This window comes from Neoarius graeffei, chromosome 5 (assembly GCF_027579695.1).
Source record: "Neoarius graeffei isolate fNeoGra1 chromosome 5, fNeoGra1.pri, whole genome shotgun sequence".
NCBI lineage: Eukaryota > Metazoa > Chordata > Actinopteri > Siluriformes > Ariidae > Neoarius > Neoarius graeffei.
In genome coordinates, this window is record NC_083573.1 from 6,811,854 (window position 1) to 6,838,692 (window position 26,839).

The 26,839-nt window shown below is 42.9% G+C and overlaps 1 protein-coding gene across 2 annotated transcripts; it reads left to right on the plus strand.

Moving 5' to 3' along the window:
- Window positions 1-1,088: 1,088 nt before the first annotated feature.
- On the plus strand, window positions 1,089-26,775 carry cnot3a (CCR4-NOT transcription complex, subunit 3a). Of its 2 annotated transcripts, none has more exons than XM_060921085.1 (19): window positions 1,089-1,253; window positions 1,886-1,946; window positions 2,049-2,116; window positions 7,690-7,764; window positions 7,964-8,053; window positions 8,149-8,277; window positions 8,382-8,477; window positions 9,762-9,866; window positions 17,519-17,633; window positions 17,752-17,858; window positions 18,414-18,470; window positions 18,582-19,389; window positions 19,769-19,883; window positions 20,013-20,154; window positions 20,250-20,349; window positions 20,451-20,649; window positions 20,777-20,909; window positions 21,015-21,140; window positions 24,682-26,775. In XM_060921085.1, exons 2-19 carry the CDS (start codon window positions 1,922-1,924, stop codon window positions 24,778-24,780), a joined length of 2,589 nt encoding a protein of 862 aa, XP_060777068.1. In that variant the 5' UTR covers window positions 1,089-1,253; window positions 1,886-1,921; the 3' UTR covers window positions 24,781-26,775. The 2 variants fall into 2 exon arrangements, with proteins under 2 accessions (XP_060777068.1, XP_060777069.1); XM_060921086.1 differs by having other exon boundaries at window positions 18,417-18,470.
- The last annotated feature ends 64 nt before the right edge of the window (window positions 26,776-26,839 follow it).

The window sequence follows — 26,839 nt, forward strand, 5'->3', positions numbered from 1 at the left end:
AAGATAAACTGATTAGATTTTGAGATCAAAAGGTCTAAGGTCAAGGTCACTGTGAGGTCAAATGTCTGTCCGAAAACCTTGTGAACACAATATCTCCAAGGCTAATACAAGTAATTTCACCAGGTCAAGATTACTGTGAGGTCAAACGTCCATCTCCAAATCACAACTTAATAAGGCGTGTAGTCTACCAGGTGGAGGCATAATACCTCCTGCACCTTACGGCCACCACCGTAAGGTGCAGGAGGCATTACGTTTTCGGGTTGTCCGTGCGTGCATCCGTCCCGAAACCTTGTGAACGCGATATCTCAAAGGCTAATGAAAGGAATTTCACCAAACTTTCACCATTTGTGCATTTGGGGACAAACATGAACTGATTAGATTTTGAGATCAAAAGGTCTAAGGTCAAGGTCACTGTGAGGTCAAATGTCTGTCTGTAAACCTTGAACACAATATCTCTAAGGCTGATACAAGTAATTTCACCAGATCAAGATTACTGTGAGGTCAAATGTCCATCCCCAAATCACAACTTAATAAGGCGTGTAGTCTACCGAGTTCTATCTAGTTCTATAATAATTCATGTTCAGGTCATAAGAACATCTTAAAATAAGATCGTGAATAGATGTGCTTCATTTCATGTCTTTATGTGAGTGACAGCAACAGTGTATATTTTTATTTTTAATTTAATTTTGAATGTCATTTAATTAATTATTATTAAAAATTTTTTTTTACATTTTCAGACACCGTTATCAAGAGCGATACAGCTTGGTATTCACATTTATTTTTTAATCTATCTATCTATTTCAATAAATAAATGATCACCATGTCAATTCGCTATAATTAATTCAGTAAATCATAAAAAGTGAACAATTTTATATTATTATTTCCGTAAATATCACCTTCGACCTAAAATCAATGAGAGCCAATGAGAGGAAAGCACTTGTGGCCTTTTCATATGAGTGACGTTGAATTCTAACCAATCATAAAGAGGAGGACCAAACGGAGGCGGACGTTTACTGAACCAACGGCTGGACGTTTCATCCAACCACAAGGCAAGAAAAATGATTTTGGGCGGAACCTCAGACAATAGAGGCGGGGCTTTTACGTCCATCTTTACTGTACTGAGGGAGAGTGACGAGAAGAAGAAGAAAAAAAAACCCCCAGCAATATTTAATTATAATAATTTGTTCGAATAATTTTTGTCGGGGCTGAAAGAAAAAATATATAAGCAAATATTATCCATATTTGAGGAAAAGGTACAAGACAAACGAGTGTGGTGTTGATGTGTTGTGTGCGCTGTCCTGCAGGCTTGCTAATTTAGCTTTAGCTTTAGCTTGAGCTAAAACTAGACAGCCGGAATGACGTTAGCTTAGCATCATTGGCTGAGAGTTAACATGAACAAAATGGCGTCTGGGAGATAAACTCCATGGTTTAATCATGACTTTAGGATCATTTCGAGGTGTTTATTACATTGCAATAGCGCCCAAAAGTTAAGGCTATCTGCCTGCGCAAAGCTAAACATGCTAATAACATGCTAACGACGTTGTGCTCGGCTAGCGCTACACCTGACACTGGAGGATAAAACGCGTCAGGTTGATGTGGATTTATTCAGGATAGTGTTCAGCTTTCTCAATGCTGCCTGTTGTGATGTAAAAAAAATATGACAGCTTGCACATTTCCTTCTTCCTCCCCTTCTTATTCTTATTCAGTGTTTATTTAGCCAGCTAGCTGTAAACAGATGTGTTTATCTGCAACGAGGAAGTAAATATAAATACAAGTGCACGAGACCTGAGTTTTTAATAAGCAGGGACTGAATTTCTGTCGCTTTTTATGATAATAAAGCTGATTATAAGTGCATAATTGCATTTGATGGTGTTCTTTTTGGCAGGGACAGAAGGTATGAAGACAGTATCATAGCCAAGCCATGGCTGATAAGAGAAAACTCCAAGGTAAAGCACGTTACAGGTCACCAAGGTAGTGTTTATCTAACTATTTATTTATTTTACCTACATGCTGTGACAAATCTGCTTTCTGTCCCCGAACACACACAGGTGAAATAGACCGGTGTTTGAAAAAAGTCGCAGAGGGAGTGGAACAGTTTGAGGACATTTGGCAAAAGGTGAGAGCTGATACGTTTGTCTTGTCGTGTTTATTATTAGAGCTGTCAATCGAGTAAAATATTTAATCACGATTAGAATTGCACTTTTTCAAAGAAAAAAAATCTGTCCTATATTTACCTTAAAAGGATATTTTTCAACTTCTTAGGGAGTGTGAGTGCTTGCTTTCGGGTCAGGAAGGATAAGGCTGGACGCAGCAAAAAAGATTTTCGTGGATATTTTATTCCCGCACTGCATTTAAGGCCCACTTTACACGGGGGCGGTCTGAAACAAAAACGCAAAAGTCCGTTTTCGTTCTCACTTTTTTCCGCGTCTACACGACCGTTTTCAAGGAGGAAATCTGCGTCTATAGACCCCTTTCACATGACGTCACCGCGCCGCGAGATTTTGTTCGGCGCCATATTGGAAGACCAAGTACATGCACTCACAATATAAAACAAAGTACGAGCGAGAGTAAAGTGACACGATGGATGATAATTCTGGTTATGTGAGTACATTACCAGCTGCAGAAAGGGCACGGTATGTGGAGAAACTGGCTGTGATTGATGGGTTTGACCCATATGATAAGACTCGGGGCAAGGGAGAATGGAAACATAAGGAGGACTGGACACCAATTCTGCCATCTGTTTGCTACCCAGACATTGTAAACTATTTGTTGTTTACACCCAGTGTTCGAACTATGCCGATATTTTCGGGGGGGTCCCTTTTTTTCCCTTGGGGGTGTGTGTGTGTGCTTGCGCTTGTCTCGGAGCGCGGATCTCCAAACACATGAGAAGCCTATCTTACACACATATCACACGGACTCCACACACGCATCACGTCTGAAGTCATAACTCATCAGGGGAAATCGTGTCCACATTGGCATGTTCAAAAAACAACCTCGCGTCAACAATGATACCACACGCAAGAAAAAAAAAAACAGTCAGGCTACTCAACAACCAACCTGGCAGCAGCGAGCAAGCCCCAAACCATCCTAAATTATTATTATTATTAAATTGTAGAAGTCTGGGAGGCTTGCTCCTCATACAGTTATCAACTTGGGGCCAATTTAGCATGTTTTAAATCTGAATTTCTTGCGTTTGCTTACCTCAGAGTGTCCGCAGATCATGCACAGACTTATCCATTATATCCACAGTTTTTTGCCAAGTCTCACACAGGTTTCTTTCAAGTCTACTGTTGGGCCAATAAATCATAAATAAAACAGCTCAGATTTGTTTGTTTAAGTCGTTTGCCACTCCACTTTATTCTCGTGGGTTCACATACCGCTGCTGTTATTTCCCCCTAATCACGAGTTTGTTGGTCTTCCAAAATGGCGCAGGGTCTGTTTACTTCCGGTTTCGGGTGACGTCAGTGAAAGGGGTCTATACGGTGACGCATAAACGTGTGGAATTCAATTGGATGTGCATGCCAGGCGGCTAGGTGATGCTGTGAAAGACCTCCGCTATGCGCAACGTCTTCCGTCTTGTCTGATCTGCACATCTGCGCCGCATAAACTTTGACTACTCTGGCTATGGTAAGTAAGAAAGTAAGTAAAAAAGTAAGAGCATACTATACCCGCCTCTGTTCATTAACGGTATATGTGCAGATTCGGTATAGATGTTCGAAGGACTCCTGGACGTTTATTAAAGCTGCCAGAGCAGCTTGAAGGTCCGTTGGATCGATGTAATCAGACATGCTCTTACTTTTTTACTTACTTTCTTACTTCCCGGGCTGGCATGTACAGTATATGACATATGTATGACGTAAACGCGTACCCGACGTGAGCAGATCCGAGCAGAGTTTCGCGTATTGGGTAGTTTAGACGGATATGCAACGGGGGCTGTTTTTAACTTATCCACTCTGGAAGGCGTTTTCAAATTTTTCCGTTTTTCAGCCTCGGAAACGCCGTCCCCGTGTAGACGAAAGGCACTTCCGATAAAATATTTAGTCGTTTTTACCCGACAGCGTCCTCGTGTAAACGGGCCCTAAAAAATAAAGCAGCGTTAACTTTGTAATTGTGAGATTTTCGCACAATTCAGTGTGAAGGAAAAAAAAACAAAAAAAAAATAGTATTTTCCTTGAGTTCGGTACTTCACTTCCAGCCTAAAGCTATGCAATAAACTAAATTAAACTAACTCAGTGACGTGGACTCGGGATAACAGTCGTGGCTAGCTATAAATAAAGAAAATAACCAAAATAAATACATTTGTTTAGGCGCACAGCTCATACAGATGTTTTCCAGTAAAATGCAGTAACTTGCTGGTAAATATACAGAACGTTCATGAGACAAAACTCTATTTATAAACACTTTTACATCGCTCACAGCTTTCTCAGAATAAAACAAACACGCTCATTATCACTCCAGTGTGCAGCCTTTGTGTTTCCACACCCGGACCTTAACACGTTGTCTTTTCTCCCCTCTGGACCATCAAAAGCGTATAAAAAAACACCACCACACGTCATCTCATCTCATTATCTCTAGCCGCTTTATCCTGTTCTACAGGGTCGCCGGCAAGCTGGAGCCTATCCCAGCTGACTACGGGCGAAAGGCGGGGTACACCCTGGACAAGTCGCCAGGTCATCACAGGGCTGACACATAGACACAGACAACCATTCACACTCACATTCACACCTACGCTCAATTTAGAGCAGGGGTGCCAGGGTGAAATTGGTAAGGGGGCCAGATTTTTTTCAAGTGGGACCTTGGGGGCCGAATTACACTTTTGGCCTGAAAAGACCAGACACTAACTCAACAAAAAGACATTATTTTATATGATTTTTGAAGGCCTATACGCCCAAAAGTAATTGTAAAGCTATAGCCTCAAAATGAGGCGCACAATAACATGGCAGACAAAAGCAATTTACCCTCTGAAAATGTAACAGTCTAAGCATGCAAGTAGCCTACATTTATAAAAAAAAATGCTACAGAAATGGACTAAGACACAAATAACACAAGTGTAAACTGTAAATGACTTAGATCAGATTTATTGATCTTGCACATCAAAAACATGTCAATGCATAGGCCTAATTAGGCCAATTAAAACGATTGGCAAGTAGGCCTAAACGAGTCAAAAGAAAGAAGTGCCAGGGTAAATAATTCCACCAATAGGTCAAGTGACTAAATATCCAGTAGCATTAGTTTAAAAGAGCCAAATATGACTGAACATACCAATAAAAACAAACTACAGATGGCACATTAACTTTGCTGGTCAAGTCCCACATATATTTCCACACACCCATCCTGTTTATTCCCCCTCAAGCACACAGCAACATGGGGGAGAAATACCAGCTACGTTTTACATGTGGAAGCCAGAAGTCTTTTACTTTTTACCAGCTTGTCGACATTGGGGGACAGACTCTGGGCAGTTGCTATTTTCATGACATCGTTGAGATGTCCATGGGTCAGACGACTACGCAGTTTCGATTTATTAATATTCATTACTGAAAATGCCTGTTCACATAAATATGTTGTCCCGAACATACAGAGTATTTTACCGGCAAAGGCCGTGATAATTGGGTACTCTGGTGGCAATGACTGATAGAAAGATTGGATTCCAACAGATGCGTATTTATCCTTGACGAATGCACCCTCCGAAAATGGCTTGGACACTTTTGCGATCCCCCACGCGATGATGTAGCTCGCCTTCACTGCCCCTAACATGAAATAAAATGTACAACAAAGATATTGAGACACCCCTCTTTGAAAACAGCCGCATTTAACATTAAAGGAGAACTGAAGATGATGTATGATATTAAAACGAACCTTCATGTGTCTCTCGAGACTTTGAGAAAGCTGCTTGCTGTTTTTGAAGGTTTGAGGCAAGCTCATTTAGCTTTTCAGTCCTGCGTTGCCCGGTGAATTGGCTGTATTTGTCGGCGTGGGTCTCGTAATGTCTTTTGACATTGTATTCCTTCGGTACAGCCACTTGTTGCGAACAAATCAGACAAACAGGTTTTCCCCCTACTTCCCAGAAAAAGTATTTCTCTCTCCATTTTTCCTGAAAGATGCGACCCTCAGAATCAACTTTTCTCTTTTTAGACTGTTGTTGCTTGTGAACGAGCAACAACTAGCCTACTCTACATTAAATCCGGGTCATTGCACCTGCGCGTGCTGCAGCAAGCAGAGAGCAGCTAAAAACGAACCAATGGATTACACGAAAATGGAATCAAATTGAAACATCTCATCTCATCTCATTATCTCTAGCCGCTTTATCCTTCTACAGGGTCGCAGGCAAGCTGGAGCCTATCCCAGCTGACTACGGGTGAAAGGCGGGGTACACCCTGGACAAGTCGCCAGGTCATCACAGGGCTGACACATAGACACAGACAACCATTCACACTCACATTCACACCTACGGTCAATTTAGAGTCACCAGTTAACCTAACCTGCATGTCTTTGGACTGTGGGGGAAACCGGAGCACCCGGAGGAAACCCACGCGGACACGGGGAGAACATGCAAACTCCACACAGAAAGGCCCTCGCCGGCCCCGGGGCTCGAACCCAGGACCTTCTTGCTGTGAGGCGACAGCGCTAACCACTACACCACCGTGCCGCCCCAAATTGAAACATTAGATTTAAAATCATTACGAAAAAAAAATCACAACATTCGATTTTTATTAATTTATTATTTAAAAAAAAAAAAAGTCTCATGAACCACCGGGCCGGATGTGATGACCAATCGGGCCGTATCCGGCCCGCGGGCCGTTACCATGGCACCCCAGATTTAGAGTCACCAGTTAACCTAACCTGCATGTCTTTGGACTGTGGGGGAAACCGGAGCACCCGGAGGAAACCCACGCGGACAACATGCAAACTCTGCACAGAAAGGCCCTCGCCGGCCACGGGGCTCGAACCCGGACCTTCTTGCTGTGAGGCGACTGCGTTAATCACTACACCACCACACATTTTATGTAAAGTCAGAATGCAACAATATAAGTTGATTCTTTACCGAAGTGCACTTCATCATGACTTACGCCGCTTACATCGCTTGATCGAGCGACATCACTTCCTGATTTCCCAAACTACGGTGGAGGGGCACAGAGCGTGCATGCGTCAGTTGCGCTTTGAAAGGAATTGTAACTGCTGTAAGAAACAGTGATGATGATGATGATGATGAAGTTCAAGTTAACTTTATTGTCAATAATGCCATATGTGCAGGACATACAGAGAATTGAAACTGCGTTTCCCTCTTATCCGCAGTGCAAACAGTAATAAACATGAAATATAAAATATAGGTACAAGATATAAACTTTAAAAAGGAAAAAACAACAAACAAAAAAAAAACGGGGGGGTTATTTCCACACACACATGCTAAAGCTATCTAAGAAAAGAGTGGCAATCCAGAAAGTGCAAATGCGGCAGTGTGAACAGAATTAACGGTATAAATTTAAATGTGACGAATGACAATATCAACAGAATGAACAATGTAAACGGGAACAGCAGTCTGACAGTATAGTAATTATCAATATAAATAAATAAATATGGCAGTATGAGCAGAATTTTCAGTGTAAGTATAAATATAGCAGATATGACCGTATAAACAGTTGATGATGATGATGGTGTTGGTGAATAAAGAGTGTGTTCTTTGTTCAACAGCTTCACAATGCAGCCAACGCCAACCAGAAGGAGAAATACGAAGCGGACCTCAAGAAGGAGATTAAAAAGCTCCAGGTGAGAATTTGTCCCTCTCCCTATCAGCACCTCTTCTTCATTCCTTCCTTCCTTCCCTTGCAGCCTCTGATCTCTCCGTCTATTCTTCTGTGAAGTGTGTGGTGTTTCTCACACTCCCTTGGCAGTTTTAGAACGCTGGCCTGAACCACTGTGTGTGTGTGTTCGGGGCTCATTCTGTCCCTCAACGTCTCGTTCACAGAGACTCCGAGACCAGATTAAGTCATGGGTGGCGTCAAACGAGATCAAAGACAAACGGCAGCTCGTGGAGAACCGGAAACTCATCGAAACGGTCAGAAACAATGAATTATTTCATGAAATTACTGCCAAGAGTTTGAGGTAAATCACCAGAAAGTAAATAATCAACCCGTCGTTGTGTTTCTGTAGCAAATGGAACGCTTTAAAGTGGTAGAACGGGAGACAAAGACGAAGGCGTACTCTAAAGAAGGACTGGGTTTGGCTCAGAAGGTGGATCCAGCGCAGAAGGAGAAGGAGGAAACAGAACAGTGGCTCACGGTAAAGCGTCTCCTGCTGAAAAGACCTGCATGAACAGTGAGTACTGATGAGGAGTGTGCCGCCCACTGTCGAGGTCATTCATGCGTTTTCTTGTGTCTCTGTAGAACACCATCGATACTCTGAACATGCAGGTGGATCAGTTTGAGAGCGAGGTGGAGTCTCTGTCTGTTCAGACGAGGAAGAAAAAAGGAGATAAGGAGGTCAGTGTGTCTCACCGTGTCAGTCTTTGTCTGTCTCTCAGTTCTGAGATCCGTATAGCTGGACATCCACGGGAAGGCGCTTCAGAGCCGAAACGTGTCGCGATTTCATGCACAGCAACACTAAACGCACTCACAAGATCTGCCTCTGTTTAAAACATTCCACTTTTATCATGGGCTCTTGTGCAAACTGTTGCTGCTTGAGGGTAGAAGAGCAAATTGTCCGAGTCACATCCTCTCACCAGGGGCAGCACTCATCTCTACGACTTCCTTCCCAGCTTGCGTTTCTTTATAATGTCTGTATAAATGTTTAATAAGAGGTCATATATGACAAGGTTTTTTTTTTTTGCCTTGAATCGGAGTTCACACTTTGGCCCAATCCCAATTCTAATTTCTACCCCTCCCCCTCCCCCTTCCCCTTGGCCCTTCCCCTTGAAACTGAGCTACAAGGGATAGGGCTTGAAATTCAACCCCTACGTATTGGGATAGCCCTTCAACGATCGCATACGTCATCGCGTACCTCCGTCAGCGTTTACGTTAGCAAAACGCGACCAAATGCGTCACTGGCTGCGACCAGCCGCTACAGTCAGAGCCAGAGGCAGAAATCTCTGCTGGCAGGGTGTGATTTGTTAACTAACACCACTGAATGGGATATCTTTGGCGCTTCGTGCACCACATCCGACAGAATGAGGTGTCAGAACACTCATGTAAACAATAAAAGCGAGAATAACAGAACAAAACGTACGTAGTCAAGCAACCGAAAACAATACTCACTCCCAAAGCTTTTTAGCAGCAGCTTGGATTTCAGAAATCGCTGCTCATTCTCAGCTCGAAAGCGAATCAAGCGGCGTGTTTCCTCTGGATAACAACTTAAAACACGTAAATAATGGAGAAAACACATTTATGACAATCTTTCGCCGCGGGAACCGCCATCTTTCTGAAATCCGCATGAAATCTCGCTGAAATCCGCATGGCATTGTGGGAAATCACTCAAACCCCTTCGTTTGGAGTCAGCTCCAGGAAAATCTCCGTTTGGAGGGGTACAGAAGCCCTACCCCTTCCCCTCCGCGTTAACTGGGATTGGGATACCCCTACCCCTTCACGTGAACGCGCAAAATGGAGGGGAAGGGCCAAGGGGTTGGTCCAAGGGGTGAAATGGGATTCGGCCATTGCTTCTGGTGCTATCGCTGAGATTGCGGCTCCATGTTGAAACCGCACGATGACTTATCACGGTGCTGCTTGGTCCTGTAAATATTCTGTAGGTCATAAAAGTGTGTGTGTGTTTAGAAGCAGGATCGTATTGACGAGCTGAAGAAGCTGATCGAGAGACACCGGTATCACATCCGTATGCTGGAGACCATCTTAAGGATGTTAGACAACGACTCGGTGCAGGTGAGAATTTTTCAATCACAAATATTCATGATTGGACGAGAAATCCGGACTATTTCTCAATAATCACCTCAAGCGACTCAGCAAAATGGCGGCCGAATCACTTCGTCACTGTAAGTGAGGAAGAATGACACAGTCTGGAAGAAAACGCTGTTCCTCAAAGCACTAAAGGTGCTACGAAGTTTGGTTGAAAGCTATTCAAAGCAGGGATCCCAGACATCCGCTATTTAGCGGAATTACGCTATTTTTCTAGCCAAAGTGGTGGTGTTTTTTTTTTTTTTTTAAATCTCTTGTATATCCGTTAAAAATGTTTAAGTAAAATGACCAGCAGAATACGTTCTGATTTGGTTTGCTTGTTTAGCGATGTTTTTGTCAGCTTCGTTTGTTCTCGTTGACATTCGGGAACACTCGGAAGTTAAATTGATGTAAATACGGCGAGACTGTACGCGATAGAACGAGAAAACAATATGGCTGCGCCCATTTGCTAGAAAATGTGTTTTAACTCCGTTCGTGCTTTTGTTTCTAATGCGTTGAACTTAATTCAATATGCAGGGCTGTGAAATTTCCGCGGATTCTGTCGCGAAAAATATCATCTTCACAAAACGTCTATTTTTGCATTAAAAATCATTGGGGGGGGGTCTAGTCGGTTTTAATCGCCTTGCACGAGACCGGCGGCTCAATACAGCCGGACTCGCGGAGTTTTATGCCAGCTGAGCGTGGAACACGTCTTGACTGCGAATAACAGAGCTAAAAATAGCTATTGCGTGACCTGGCACCGCATACGTGAATTTTGTACTTACAGGGTGTAAGATCAGACATAGTTAAGATGCCATCAAAAAGGAAAGCTAAGGAGGTGTTTGAGAGAGATGTAAAGAGGGCTAGAAAAGAACACACAGACAGACTGAAGGAAAAGATGGAAAAGAGCAAGTTTGCAAAACTGAAACAGATGGTGTTAAAGAAAAGAAAATTAAAAGACTTTCATTAGATGCTGTTTGACAGACTATGAACATTTTGTAAATAGCTTTAATAGAGGAATGCGAATACTATAGAACTAATAACTAATAGCCTTACTGAAAGATGAATTGAAAGAAATAGCTGGGAGTGATGCAAAGAGGAACAGAAGGAGCCAGAAGTAAAAGATGTAAATAATATATTAGATAAGAAACATTAGTTTTTTTAAACTTTTGCTCTGTAGACAAGAGGCATTGTGACAGATTCTTGGAAAAAGCCAGGACATAATACAAGAATTAAGTGTAATTTGGAAGACAACAGGTATCTCTCACTTAAATATTGAGCATGATTTTTCACAAAGTCATTTTGAAAGGCCTATCAAAGTTTTCTTTTATTAACATTTCTTTAAATTGTTATTTACACATTTTTTTTTTACTGATTAAGAGATAAAATACATAGGCACTTATTAGATATTTCAAGGTATTTTACATGGATCTTTCATTTTAAAAGAGAAAACTGTTGATAGGTATTTTATATGGCAAAATGAAGACCAAGACTAGTCAAATATTTACTTGTTGAGATCAATTTTTTACTTGCAGGAAATGCTCAGAATACACCATATAACACCTAAAATGGCTTGGTGTCTGGGGCCCTGCGGGCCCCAGACCCCCAGCTTATGCTGGGGGGCTGTGCCCCCAGGACCCCCCCTTTTCCTCGGATTTCTTATTTACAATTTCACAGCCCTGACTATGTCGTGGAAAAAAGACATCGTCCATAAAAGAGATAGCGGAACAGTGTCCGGGTTAGAAGAAGTATATTCTTCAAAGCTACATTTTCATCTAATTTTTAGAAATAATTTTTTTTGCCACTTATGTTATTGATTACAAAATATGGCATCAAATAGATACACATTATTGTTAAATTCTGTTGCTTTTCTATGTTAAATCTATGTAAAAAATGTGTTCTATAGCATCTTTAAATGTTAAAATCTCAACAGCTTCAGGGGGCTTGCAGCGCCCTTGACCCCTGCTGATAGTTTCTTACATTCCTCTATTTTTTTCAATTACTGCTGGGATCCCTGTCAAAGGGAAGGTGGAATTGTGATTGATTTTCTCGATTTCAAAACAAGATAAGTGACAAGTCTGCGCCGCACCGCTATTATAATTTGCACGCTGCTTTTAAAGTTTGAAAAATTATTTTTTTAAACACTATTTTTAAAAAAGGGCGGCACGGTGGTGTAGTGGTTAGCACTGTTGCCTCACAGCAAGAAGGTCCGGGTTCGAGCCCCGTGGCCAGCGAGGGCCTTTCTGTGCGGAGTTTGCATGTTCTCCCCGTGGGTTTCCTCCGGGTGCTCCGGTTTCCCCCACAGTCCAAAGACATGCAGGTTAGGTTAACTGGTGACTCTAAATTGACCGTAGGTGTGAATGTGAGTGTGAATGGTTGTCTGTGTCTATGTGTCAGCCCTGTGATGACCTGGCGACTTGTCCAGGGTGTACCCCGCCTTTCACCCGTAGTCAGCTGGGATAGACTAGATAAAGCGGCTAGAGATGATGAGATGAGATTTTTAAAAAATAAATCACTTGTATACTTATACTAAAACAATGATCCACCTCCGGCTCAGTGAATATCGGGATACGCGCTCTGCTTGGCTAATCTACTACTAAAATATCCGCTCATATACCGTGAGTAGAGAAAAACAAAATGGCGGCGCGTGTTGCTGAACTAACCGAGGACGAAATAAAAACGACTCTGAAAACAAAATCCCAAAAAGAGACAAAACATGGCATAAAAGTATTTGATTGTAAGAAATTTTTTTTTCCCCCCAAGAGTTATTATTATGATAGCGTTTTTCAGACACCACTTCAATGAAAACATAGCCAGGTCACCGGAGTTAGAAAATACGGGTATGGTAGAAGTATTTAAAGGGGAACAGAGGGCAATATATAGAGTAAATATAACAATAAAACACACAATGACGAACCTTATTCAAGACTTACAAAAGTTTTTTGTTCTAAGGTTGGAAAGTTATAGTGTTTTGAAAGTAGCTCGAGCAAACTATTTCCGCAGTTTGAACAGCCCGCCATGATATTAATTTTATCCAATCAGAATGCACCTTAATTTTCTCTGCGTAACACTTATGATGTATGTATGTGCCCAGTTGTAAATAAACAGTATGGCTCATTGAGGTTGGAAATACCTGTTTCTGCCTCTTGCAACGATTTCGCAAGTCCACGGGTGGCGCCTATCTCATTGCAGCAAATAAATTCTGCTGGACTCGTGAGCAACTCCACGTTACATTTTCCGCACGAGCACCACGCCGTGTCACCTGCACGCAGACGCTCTGCCCCACGCTCAGCATCAGTATCGGTCTCATCCTCGCTGTCATCCGAGCTTTCTTCTCTTATTTCGTCATCACCGGAGTCGAGAGTACCTCTCCTAGGTTCAAACTGGTACCCTTCTAAGCCATAGCCTGCTTGCAGTGTGTCTTGCGGGATCTCTTCGTACGATTCGACAGAGCTGTCGCTTTCACTTGATGCGCCCGACGCCATGATTACACGAGTTCCACTAGTGCAGTGGGTAGGGCTGATGTCACGGTCTTTTAAAAATGGCGACTCTTGTGCGGTTTAGTGTACCGACTATTAATAAAGTATCATATTTACAATTACCAAGATATTTCGTTGTTTTCTAGTACATAAATTTGAGAGAAACTTATGAATACGTTACTTTGTCACATCAGCAACCGTATATGTTATATTTTGGACCCCTTTAAGAAAAGCAAGCAATTCATCAATATTAGGGCTGTAACAATATGCGTATCAAAATCGCGATACGCAGAGCCACGATCCGTGTCACGATACAAGAAGGCAGAATCGCGGTACACCCTTTCAAACTTCTCAGCCCAAAAACAGAGGCGCTTCCAAACTTCAATTTATGAATACTTTACTTTTTATTTAAATTACATTTTAAACTTACTTAAATTACTTTTATTTTTTATATCTATTAGTAAGTCGTTTTTTCGCCGACCTGCGACAATCTTCTGCGAGTCACGCAACGTCCACACTCGCCACTGGCAGAGCATTCATTTCTTTTAAGCGGTCGCCATTCTGGTTGCGACGCGGGGAGCGAGTCTGTAAACAAGCAGCTCATTGGCTGGCTAGGTGTGCCACAAGCCAATCACAATCACTTGACCGGAAAGGCATGCAGTGTTGCCAGATTGGGCGGGTTTAGGTGCTTTTTGGCTGGTTTTGAACATATTTTGGGGTGGAAAACGTTAGCAATATCTGGCAACACTGAAGGCATGTCTGCTTGGGCGGAAGCCTTCTGCGGCAGTTACATTTTGACACGCGAGCAACGTTTCACCATAAAAATTCCGTAATTTCCATCTGTTTTCCGCGATCACAGAAAATCATTGGCCCTATGAGAGTGAGACAGTGAGAGAGCCACCCCCCCAAAAAAAAATCTTAACGGATTTACACAATTTGGAAAAATGACTTTTTCAGAACCGAAAAAAACAGAGCTTCCGGCTCAACAGTATTCTGAGAAATAAAACAATCTTTGGATATACATTTGTTCATTTTTGCATACATATTACTCATTCTCTGCAGTGGTCTGAATTATTTGTTATTAAATAGTTAATGTAAGTAAGTAAATGTTAAGTCAAATTTACTACTTTAAAAATACATTTTAAAAAATCGTGGGTGTATCGAATCGTGGGTCAAAAATCGCGATACGAATCGAATCGTGAGTTGGGTGTATCGTTACAGCCCTAATCAATATGTACTAAGGTTGTATCTAAACTGTACTCTGGGCTACGCCAAGCCAGCTCTCACAATACATTGTATATCAAACAGAAATGGGAAAAGGAATGTGGTCTCGCACTGTCTTCAGAAGATTATGTATATTACAGTAGGAGACAACATGCTCAAATACATGGCGAGAATATAGTTGGAAAAATCCGTCAAGATTTTTTATTACACCATTACAACAACGAACACTAAAACCGAACACAGGTTGTTGGCGAGCTTGTGGAAACAGTGAAGCCAATCACTTTGATGTCTTTTGGGAATGCCCAGTTTTAACTGTATACTGGAGAGAAATACACTCTCATCTGGAAGCTATCTTTGGGGTAAACATTCCCATAGGTTTGACACTTTATATTTAGGGAATATTGCTTTTGACGGATGGGTCTATGGAGATAAAAAAATTGCTGCTTATACTTTTGGCTGCAAGCAAAAAGACGATTTCAAGAAGGTGGTTAAAACCAGTTCCTCCTAGCCTGGGAAATCCCATGCTGCTTTGCACAATCGTTCCGATCTGAAAAGACAGCATGGAAACTATGGTCTAAAGGCTCGCCTGAGTTAGGGAGCCAATCAGAGAGTGGGGAGGGGTGGAAAGACGGGGACGCGTACTACTCGACAAACGGAAGCTTGTAGTTTATTTGGGACTGTTTACGGATCACATTTAACATGGCGGCGAGCGATACGAACCAAACTTTCGATCAAGCTTTAGACACTGTTCTGAATAGTTTAGAGCGAAAGTTTGTTTTAAAAAAAGAACAGCGTTTGGCGTTACAGTCTATTTTTGTTTTGCCTTCTCTTTCCTTCTCTTCTTCGCCTTTTCGTCGCTCTTACTACGTCACCGGGTACAACTGCCATGATTGGCCATGGGCTACGTATACGCCAAATGATAGACATTCGCAACGTCCAATAAATGGCCTTTGACAATCGTAAACCACACCTCCCCTACGAGAAATTCAATAGGCGGATTCCAGACCATATTTCACTTGTGATATGGTCTGGTGTTAACCAGACTAAGTTCCTCCTACTATAGAAGAATGGTTAGATGTGACTCAAGATATGTGTGTCATGGAAAAATTGTCCTACTCTCTCAGAATACAGACGGAGAAATTTTTTAGGATATGGTCTAAATGGACTGGTTATGTTAAAGAGATAAGAAAACTTTTTTTGCTCATTAATACATATATTATTTACCAGCTGGGAGGTCCGTATGGTGAAATACCATGACCTCGGCCCATTTCACCATACGGACCGACCTTAAGCTGGTAAATAATATATATTTTTTTCTTTCCCAAATTCTAACAGAAAATGAGAGCGCCCGAAAGGGAAAACTGAGCCGAGCCGCCATTTTGAATCCTCATTCACGGCTGTAATGCAAATGGCTTCCTCCTCGGTATACAAGTGCACTTCCATGGCAGGAAAAAAAAAAAATACATTTTGCCGCCTATGTAGTCCCCTATTTATACACACAGGAGTCATTCAGGATTCAGCCATGTTTTTGCTCGGCGTTAGCAAGTTAGAGGCTTTTAGCTTTCATTTTTCTTGAAATGTTTTCTTTTATTTCTTCTTCCTCAGGGTAGTAAAACTCGCTTTCGCTGTGAACACTGTCATTATCACTATCCATAATGCAAAATTAATGCTATTCTCCTGAGAAATGCTGGCAAACATCTCATCTCATTATCTGTAGCCGCTTTATCCTGTTCTACAGGGTCGCCGGCAAGCTGGAGCCTATCCCAGCTGACTACGGGCGAAAGGCGGGGTACACCCTGGACAAGTCGCCAGGTCATCACAGGGCTGACACATAGACACAGACAACCATTCACACTCACATTCACACCTACGCTCAATTTAGAGTCACCAGTTAACCTAACCTGCATGTCTTTGGACTGTGGGGGAAACCGGAGCACCCGGAGGAAACCCACGTGGACATGGGGAGAACATGCAAACTCCGCACAGAAAGGCCCTCGCCGGCCACGGGGCTCAAACCCGGACCTTCTTGCTGTGAGGCGACGGCGCTAACCACTACACTACCGTGCCGCCGCTGGCAAACATTTATAAGATTTTTGATACTTATAAAGAAAAGATAAATGTTGACAAAAAATGCTACCATGTTTGTTGTTGTGAACGAGCGAGTCGCCAGAGGTCCGTAACCAGGGTCCGTACCCGCTCGCCAGCCAATCAGAGCGCAGGATTTGGGCCGCGAAAAAAATAATGATTAATATTGTGACTGTGTAATTTTGTATGTTTAATTTCATTTTTTGAATTGTGAAGTGTGGAACCCCTCATGTTCAAATTGTTCCTGTTACAAGAATACTGAAATGCATAAAATCCATGGCCATAATAGAAAATTGTCGTTGATATTACGACCCTTAAGGTCTTCATCAAAATACATAAGTTTTATTTCCTTTTTTCCTGTATTGGTAATGTATAACTCATGTAAAGAAGAAGAAGAAGAAGAGGTGGTGATGTAAGGAAAATGTCTTAAATCTTGTGGCCAGAATAAAAAATAAATGTTAAAAAAAAAAAGCATTTTTCACAAATTGCTCCTGTCATTTTGCCGGTTTGTTTACATTCTAAGCAGAAATTATTTTGTCAGATGTTTCGGATCAAGTTTTTATTTATCCACTTTGCAAAAACTAAAAATGCCCCGTTTCTCAAAATCCAGTGAATGCGGATCGAATAAAACGGTTATTCCACTCAGTCTCGTCCTCCACGGCTTACAGCCGACTCGATTTCGTGGAATAACCCAGGCGACGTCTCGGTCATTATTCGCAGATATTCACTTCCCCTTCAACGAATAACGGTTAATTCTTCCTTCCAAAATCAAGCAGCTGATTATTCTGCCGATGATCTTTGCATTTCTTTCACGTAACGGTCATGTGACGTGTCTTTATTCCCCCCGTACAGGTGGAGGCGATCCATAAGATCAAGGACGACGTGGATTACTACATCGACTCCTCACAGGATCCCGACTTTAAGGAGAACGAGTTTCTGTACGACGACCTCGACCTCGAAGACATCCGTAAGTGTGCGCGCGCGCGCATGGCTGAACCTCCTGCTTAAAGCTGGTGTAGATATCTGTACAATAGCTTTGGGATCGTTGAAACATATCCACCGTTCTCTTTCTCTCGATCTCTTAGCGATGTTGGCCACGTCTCCACAGGGACACAATGAAGAAGAGATGAGCACTCCCACCTCCACCACGTCCTCCTCTCCCATCCCTCCATCTTCAGCCACGGCGACCACGGTAATTTCCTTCTCCTATCTTTTTTTAAATTCGTTTACAAGCTCCAACGGATTAAAAGCGGGTGTGTTTATCCGAATCTTATCAGCCGAGGAGTAATTCAACAAAGCAGCTCCGAAACTCCAATCTTATCAATGACGTCAGCATGCAGATCTTTACTGCACCGCACGGTCTCCTTCAATATTCATTTATGAAATCATCACCATCTGTCGCAACAGGATTGGAGTCCTCATGGCCGAGGAGTCAGTCCTGTCAGTCCTCATGCTTGTGTGCATCACCTTTTTAGGAAGTTTTGGTGGATATGAGCGAGAGCTCTGTGGAACAGGGTGGAGTGGAGATGATTTAGGACGAGTTCTAAATATAAAGATTTGGGACAAAGCCCGTGTACAGGAACTCGACTAAAGATAGGATGAGGATTTGCTGATTTGCGACACAGCTTGTAGGTAGAGATGAGAGTTGATTTGGGACGAGGCCTTTTGAGGACAGGGCCCGGTGCAGATCACAGAGCTGGTTTAGAAAATTGGGATTTAGTCGTTAGTTAATGGTCTGTGTGTTCAGGAGATCCCTGATGAGGAGAAGAAGAGAGGCCGATCTACTGACAGTGAAGTCAGCCAGGTGGGGTCCGGACGCTTTTGCCACCTTGACCATTTAGAACACAGCAGAATATTAATTATTATTATATTTCCTATTGTGTGCTGACAATTCTCTCTTCTTTTCTCTCTTCAGTCACCAGTGAAGAGCAGCAATCCCCTGTCTTCTTTCTCCTCTTCTTCCTCTTCCTCCTCAGGCTTTTCCTCTTCTTCCACCTCATCCCTCGTTTCCATGGCAGCTGTTGTTGGCGGAACTGCTTCCGCTTCCGGGGGCAGCACTCTCCTGGGCAGTTTCAGCAGTGCGGTGCAGCAGCATCCGCACGGCAAGCTGTCCTCCTCCTCGTCTTCTTCCTCGTCATCGTCGTCTTCTTCCTCTTCCTCCTCTGTGACGTCCAGCAGCACATCCAGCCCGCCCAGCCACCCGAATTTGCCCTCTTCAACCACCCCCTTGGCCCTGCCCACCTCTAACTCTCAGCCGCTGACATCAGCAGGGCTTAACGTGGGCAAAGCAGGTACAGCTGTGACGAGCAGCAGTATGCCGGGCATGATGCCCAGCAGTATGGCCGCCATTATTTCAAGCTCGATGTCCACTCCTTACGCCCAGGCAGCAGCTGGCAGTGGCCCAAGTGGACCTGCAGGAAATAACAGCAGCAACAGCAGCACTGTTTCAGCGGTGGGCGGCGCAAACGCGAACACTAATTCTACGGCTAATGCTAACGGGACAGTGCCGATGGGCTCCTCTGGGGGTATTTTGGGGCTTGGACCATCGCAGTCAACTCACCAGGGAGCAGCACAGTTACCCATCAGTCCAGTGGGCACAGTGCCAGGGGGCGGAGCCAGCATGGGCCCTGGAAACGGGGGCGGTACAGCGTCATCAGGGGGCATCATGGGGAGTGTGGCACCTGCCCGACCGCCCAGTGTGGTGAAACAAAATGGAGGAACAAGTGAGTAAAGCCCAGTGGAATTATTTTCTGGGGTGGAGCTACATATGAAATTCGGAAGTCGCGGTCCAATCTGTAAATTATTCGAGGATGAGAACGTGCCACAGGGAATTTTTTTTTTTTTTTACCGTTTGCCAAAATCACAATAAAAGTACCAACTAATTTGCATCTTAGATCATTTCGTTTTTCCACTGGGTTACCTGGCAACACTTGTTCTCAATTTAGCCCCACCCACTTCAGCAGAGCATGGCAAAGATAACGAGTGCCGTGTAGTAGGTGGTGATGTTAAGTAGCTCATCATTAAATTAAGTTGGCGCTGTGTGTGATGGCTAACGAAATGCGTGAGGCTGTAAGTCTAATCTGAGTGATGTTTGACGTTAAGACTCTCTAGCGTACAGCGCCGTGGTGGCCGACAGCAGCTCAGACTCCTCCCTCAGCAGCGCCAGCCTATCCCAGAGCAGCCAGCCCTCTTCCACCAGCTCCTCGGCCAATCAAAAGTAAGCTGGCTTGTGAAAAAAAAAAAGGCGGGTCACCGAGAACACGTCGGAATAAGACACGTCACTTGTTCTGATACAGCTCTCCAGTTTCTGCTTCTGATTCTCACCTCGTCTCTGTCTCTCCTTCAGTCTGGATAACGGCCCGACCCTGCTGAGCTCCATCACTCTGCCTCCCACCTCGCAGTCTCCTTCGTTTTCAGACAGCACCCCCGGTGGTGGGAGTTTACTGAACGGCCCGCACTCGTACACACCCAGCACAGAGGCGATAAAGGTTTGTGTTTCAGGTTATAAACCTTCAACGTGAACAGCGGAAAACAATCTGATGAAACGGTGCAGCCGTTCTTAACACTGCGAATGTACGTTTAGGCTCCTGAGCCTTTGAGCTCTCTGAAGGCGATGGCTGAGCGAGCAGCTCTCGGTTCGGGCCTGGATGAAGAAATCCCACCACTTCACCTGACAGAACGAGGTACGTTACAGAACACGCTTTAATACAATACCGTCGTATAGCGTCATGGAGCTATCCTAAGAAAAAAAAGTCTTCAACACAGCAACGTGTTTCTGTTCCAGATTTGTTTCCGGGATCTTCAGCTGCCCCTGGCCCCCCAGTTCCCCCCCAGCCGGCCGTGACCGAGGTGAATCTTCCACCTACTCTGGGTGCATGTCCTCTCGGCCCCTGCCCTCTCTCTAAAGAGCAACTGTATCAGCAGATCATGCAGGAGGCAGCCTGGGCGCACATGCCCCTCCCATCAGATTCAGAAAGGATCAGGTACTCATACCATACACTCGGAAGGTTTTATACGGTTAGGTACCGTAGTGCGACCATGAAAAGAAGGTGCTCATTGTCAAATATTATTACATAGCAGAAATGACAACTCTCCAAAATGTGTGTGTAGGCAATACGTGATGAGGACTCCGTGCCCTCTTTTGCCTTTCCACCATCACACTCCTCCTCATCACTGCGACTCCATTGACTTCTACCAGAGACTCTCCACCGAGACCCTCTTTTTCATCTTCTACTACCTGGAGGTGAGCGAGCGTCTGTCTGTCCGTCCGTGTCTTTACAGGTGAAAGAATACGAACCCTGTTGTGCTCCGTCAAGTACGGGTCTGACCATCAAGTGTGTATTGTTAGGGCACAAAGGCGCAGTATCTGTCAGCAAAAGCCCTGAAGAAGCAGTCCTGGAGATTCCACACGAAATACATGATGTGGTTCCAGAGACACGAGGAACCCAAGACCATCACCGATGAATTCGAACAGGTTCGGAGTTTCTAAATTATTTCAAGAGCTATAAATGGAGAACTCCAAACAACTTGTCAATCAACTTCACTTCATCATAACATATATACACACACGCACGTTATTTGGCAGCTGGGAGGTCCGTATCGTGAAATACCGTGACCGAAGTCTTGAAAGTACTGAGCGAGGCCCTCTGGGTCGAGGTCACGGTATTTCACCATACGGACCGACCTTAAGCTGGTAAATAATATATATATTTTTTTCTTTCCCAAATTCTAACAGAAAACGAGAGCGCCCGAAAGGGAAAACCGAGCCGAGCCGCCATTTTGAATCCTCATTCAAATGGCTTCCTCCTCAGTATACAAGTGCACTTCCATGGCAGGAAAAAAAAACTACATTTTGCCGCCTATGTAGTCCCCTATTTATACAAAATTGAGTCATTCAGGATTCAGCCATGTTTTTGCTCGGCGTTAGCAACAGTTAGAGGTTTTTAGCTTTTTCCTGAAATGTTTTCTTTTATTTCTTCTTCCTCAGGGTAGTAAAGCTCGCTTTCGCTGTGAACACTGTCGTTATCGCTATCCGTGCTGTAAAATTAATGCCATTCTCCTGAGAAATGCGAAAATAAATGTTGACAAAAATTGCTACGATGTTTGTTGTTGCGAACGAGCGAGTCGCCAGAGGTCCATAACCGGGGTCCGTATCTTAGGATACGGACCCGCTCCCCAGCCAATCAGAGCGCAGGATTTGATAGAAGCTGGACCGCGAAAAAATAATGTTAATTATTTAAATAAATATCGGCTGGCTTTGAGTGGTATATTCCATTCGGCAAGCATGATCCTGAACGAGTCAAAGACGAGTAGATGAATGGAATGTATCTGACAGACCCTGAAAAAAGCCATTATTATACATACACGTGTGACGGAACAATTCTAGATTTTACAAAAAGTTAAGAACAGGGCGGTAACTTACCAATACTGAATGCACGTCAATGTTCTATCAGTCAATCCAATGTACAAAGTCAAAGCTTTAACAATAAAAATTGTACAAGTCCAAAAAGCCTGAACAACCCAACTTGGATACAGTACAAGCTATATCCAGGTTGACGGTTCAAGTTCAGTTACTTTTGGTCGTAGTACATTGTTACATTGCAGTTGTTCCAAACAAAAGGGCTTTGCTGAGTGAAGTCCTCTTGTAAAAGTCCCCGTCACTTTCCCTCACCTCCAAGTAGAACTTTGACAAATCTTGTTCTCTTTTCCAGTTTTTCGATGTCCGTTGGTCTGTTTTTCTCCTTTAAACACGTGTGAAGAATATCCAGGGAAGTTTATGGAGCCTTTCATGGGTTCAGCGCGTCCGTCTCTTTTAAATCTCCTGCTTTTAATGAAGCAAACCTCGCCACCATGTTTATGTACAAACTGTCAGTCAGTCACTCACTAGCGTGGAAGGTTTACGTCTCTGATGTGTCTCTTTTCCAGTTTTTCGATGTCCGTTGGTCTGTTTTTCTCTTGTATGAAAACATAATGAAGTTTTGGTCGCCTCTTTATTTATTTAGTGCTTCAACCAAGCACTGAATTAACCCCGTCTGCGCATGCACAACAGAAAAGTTGTCATTCGATCTTTGCATCAGCTCTGACGTGTGATGTGTTGTCTTGACAACGTGCAATATTTTATAACAATATTGCACGGTTGTTCTCCATTGGGGAGAGTGGCATAATACAGGGAGGATAAGCGATATGATATCAATAAACCCACGTTTTTGTTTATTTCATTCCAGATTTCTGATATCTGCATGTTGCGAAGTGTTTCATTTCTAACATAGCGGTTATATACACTTGTGTTCAAAATAATAGCAGTCCAACACGACTAACCAGATCAATCACTGTTTTTGGTGGAAATTATATTACTACATGCCAAATAATTTACCAGTAGGTGTAGTAGAGTCATAGAAAACCAACAGATCCAACATTCATGATATGCATGCTCCTGAGTCTGTGTAATCGAATAATTAAGTGAAAGGGACATGTTCAAAATAACAGCAGTGTGGAGTTTAATTAGTGAGGTCATTCATTCTGTGAAAAAACAGATGTCAGTCAGGTGGCCCTAATTTAAGGATGAAGCCGGCACATGTTGTACATCCATTTCTCTCTGAAAACCTGAGAAACATGGGTCGTTCCAGACATTGTTCAGAAGAACAGCGTGCTTTGATTAAAACGTTGATTGGAGAGGTAAAACGTATACTGTAAAGAAGTGCAGAAAATGATGGGCTGCTCGGCTAAAATGATCTCCAGCGCTTTAAAATGGACAGCAAAGCCAGAGAGACGTGGAAGAAAACAGAAGACTACCATTCGAATGGATCGAAGAATAGCCAGAATGGCAAAGACTCAGCCAATGATCAGCTCCAGGGTGATCAAAGACGGTCTGAAGTTACCTGTGAGTACTGTGACAATTAGAAGACGCCTGTGTGAAGCTAATCTATCGGCAAGAAGCTCCCGCAAAGTTCCACTGTTAAAAAAAAGACGTGCTGAAGAGGATACAATTTGCCAAAGAACACATCGACTGGCCTAAAGAGAAATGGAAAAACATTTTGTGGACTGATGAAAGTAAAATTGTTCTTTTTGGGTCCAAGAGCCGCAGACAGTTTTTCAGACGACCCCCAAACACTGAATTCAAGCCACAGTACACTCTGAAGACAGTGAAGCATGGTGGTGCAAGCATCATGATATGGGAATGTTTCTCTTACTGTGGTGTCGGGCCCATTTATCGCATACCAGGGATCATGGATCAGTTTGCATATATCAAAATACTTGAAGAGGTCATGTTGCCTTATGCTGAAGAGGAAATGCCCTTGAAATGGGTGTTTCAACAAGACAACGACCCCAAACACACCAGTAAGCGAGCAGCATCAGGGTTCAAGACCAACAAAATGAAAGTCATGGAGTGGCCAGCCCAATCCCCGGACCTTAATCCGATAGAAAACTTGTGGGGTGACATCAAAAATAGTGTTTCTGAGGCAAAACCAAGAAATGCAGAGGAATTGTGGAATGTTGTCAAATCATCCTGGGCTGGAATACCTGTTCACAGGTGCCAGAAGTTCTCCGAAACCGTGGTTATACAACTAAATATTAGTTTAGTGATTCACAGGAATACTAAATCCTTAAGATTTTTTCAGTTTATACAGTAAATATTTGGAGTTTGTAATGAAAAATGCAGACACTGCTATTTTTTTGAACAGCCCAACGTTCATTTTTCTTCATTTTCTGTAAAGTAATTAAAATATTGATACATTTTTCTTCCTGTTTTGATGTAGAATATAATGTGCAGTGTTCCCAATGCATGGAAATAAAAACTATTATAAGGATTTTGAGCTTTACTCACGTTTTTGAACAACTGTAAACTGTAAGACATTTGATTTGGCTGATGTATATAAGATAAAACGCTTCCTGAGACAATAAATCAACACTCAGGCAGGAACTGTGTTCTCCTTGAGCAACTGCTCCATGGCAGCCATTTTGTTTGGACATGACTGACGACCTGTGGAAACCGTTCTTTCTGCTCCGCTCCGTAGGGAACCTACATTTACTTTGACTATGAAAAATGGGGCCAGAGAAAGAAGGAGGGCTTCACATTCGAGTACAGATACCTGGAGGACCGAGACCTGCAGTGACGCACAGATCCAACACACACCGAGCGAGTGAACGAGAAGCGGCGACAACGACTGCAGCTGTTGACATTCCAGGGGAGGAGTGCAGTCCACGCTGTGAAGAGTGTAAAGTAGGGCTTCATCAGTGAGTGAGTGAGAGAGAGAGACAGACAAATGAGGTCAAGTGCCTGTTTACACACAAACTGTTTCAGTTAAAAAGGTCCCTTCCTTTATTATTATCTAAATAAGCAGAAAATATATATAAAGATCTTTTAATACACCTTCATTACCCCCGTGTGATCGCAAAAGAAATAAAAAAACATTAGTTTGTATGTATGTGCTTTGATGAAAGGAGTCTGAGGTCATGCTGTGATGGCATTCAGCACCCGAATTTTACTTAATCTTAGCTACGTCGATACAGCCGTTACCGTAATACTCAAATAAATCCACAGGAAGAATCCTCCTCAGTCAGTTTAAATAAGAATCAACAATTATCCACTGCAAGATGAGCTCTTATTATTTATTCACAGAGCCTGAGCCGGATAATTGTTCTCGTATAAATACACAGGTCAGTTATTTTAAAAATTGCATTGCATTGCATTTTCACCCTTCAAAAGCAGGATGAAAACGTCATGCACGCAGAGTCACAAAACACCGTTTTGAACTCAGTAAAATAAATCACAATCCCGCTCAAACTTCATAGCATCTTTTCGGAACAGCATTTTCTTTCATCGTCTCCAGTTCCTCCTCACTTCCGGTGATCGGGCGACGTTTTGCCAAGTCACTCGAGCTGATTATTAAGAAATGATCCGAATTTCTCGACCAATCGGCATGCGCAGTTTCCTACAATCACCCGTGTATTTCTACTCATGAGAATCAGTCCAAAGCACAGGAAAAAAAAACAACACTTCTGATGAAAAACGTACTGTGCATCAGGTGAATGCGGACTTCAGCGTGTTCGTCTGTCCAGGTTCCTCCCATCTCCCAAAAACATGCCAGGTGGACTGGAGACTTTAAAAATCGCCCCTAGTTGTTAAACGAGTGCGTTCCAGTCCCACATCACTGAATGTTGAAAAGCTCAAGTTTACTCCAGGATTTATGAGTTGGCCCACCAAGTAATAATACATCGACTTAATATTGACCAGGAACAGTACGGACGCGATGTCATCGAGGTGCGGAATGACTTCACGGGCTTTGACAGCAGATCTCGGTCAACATACGAGCACAAACACACAGATCCTTTGTAATATTTAACGTATTTCTTCAAGCTGTAGCAGTCAGTCAGTCAACGAAACAAGTTTTTTTTTTTTTTTTTGGGTGCTTTCATCCAGACAGCACTAACGGAGGTCAGACACATTCAAAACAGAGAGGGCAAGACGGAAAACGAGCGGACACATTAAATTGCTATGCAATTGAACTCTTCTCGGCCTGCGTCACCTAACTGGCATAATGATTTATTAATACTCTGATTACTGGCCATCCTTTTTTTCCAGCATCTTTATCTTATCTTAAATGTGTGCAGGAGGGCTTACACATGTAAATCTAGTCTGTTTAAAAATCCTCTATTAATAAAAGAAATATTCATTCAAAAAGATGCGCAACATTCAGATCTTGAAATGTTCTAGGTTTTTTTTTGGCAATTTATAGTTCCAGGCATCCCTTAACGTCCCTGTTACGTATTTCCAGACCGGGTCACTAAACTAACCCGTATTTCTAGGTATAGCTTACTTTTCGAACATAAATTACCCCTTTAACAACATTTCATTTTCCTTTCTTATTTTAGAAGGGAAAAATAAGCGAGATTCCCTCAAAGGCTAAAATGACTACGTCAAGACTTTGAAGAGACCTTTTTGTTTTCAGCACATGGACTGAAAGTGCAGCTGATGTGTGAATTTTTCTCTGACAATAAATAAAGTGATGTATAAATTAATTTCAGGGCCTTCAGCAAGGCTGAGAGTGGAGGGGGAAAAAAAATAAAATAAAATGTACAATTTCAATAAAATACTTTTATGAACCAGACTCATCGTGCTTTCTGTCCTCAACAAACAAATGACGAAAAGAACACTGCAATTTAATTTAATAC

Coding starts and splice junctions, on each gene's coding strand:
- cnot3a (XM_060921085.1), top strand. CDS start 1,922: ATGGCTGATAAGAGAAAACTCCAAG. Junction 1,947..2,048: donor TGATAAGAGAAAACTCCAAG/GTAAAGCACGTT, acceptor GAACACACACAG/GTGAAATAGACCGGTGTTTG. Junction 17,634..17,751: donor CCTCGACCTCGAAGACATCC/GTAAGTGTGCGC, acceptor TCGATCTCTTAG/CGATGTTGGCCACGTCTCCA.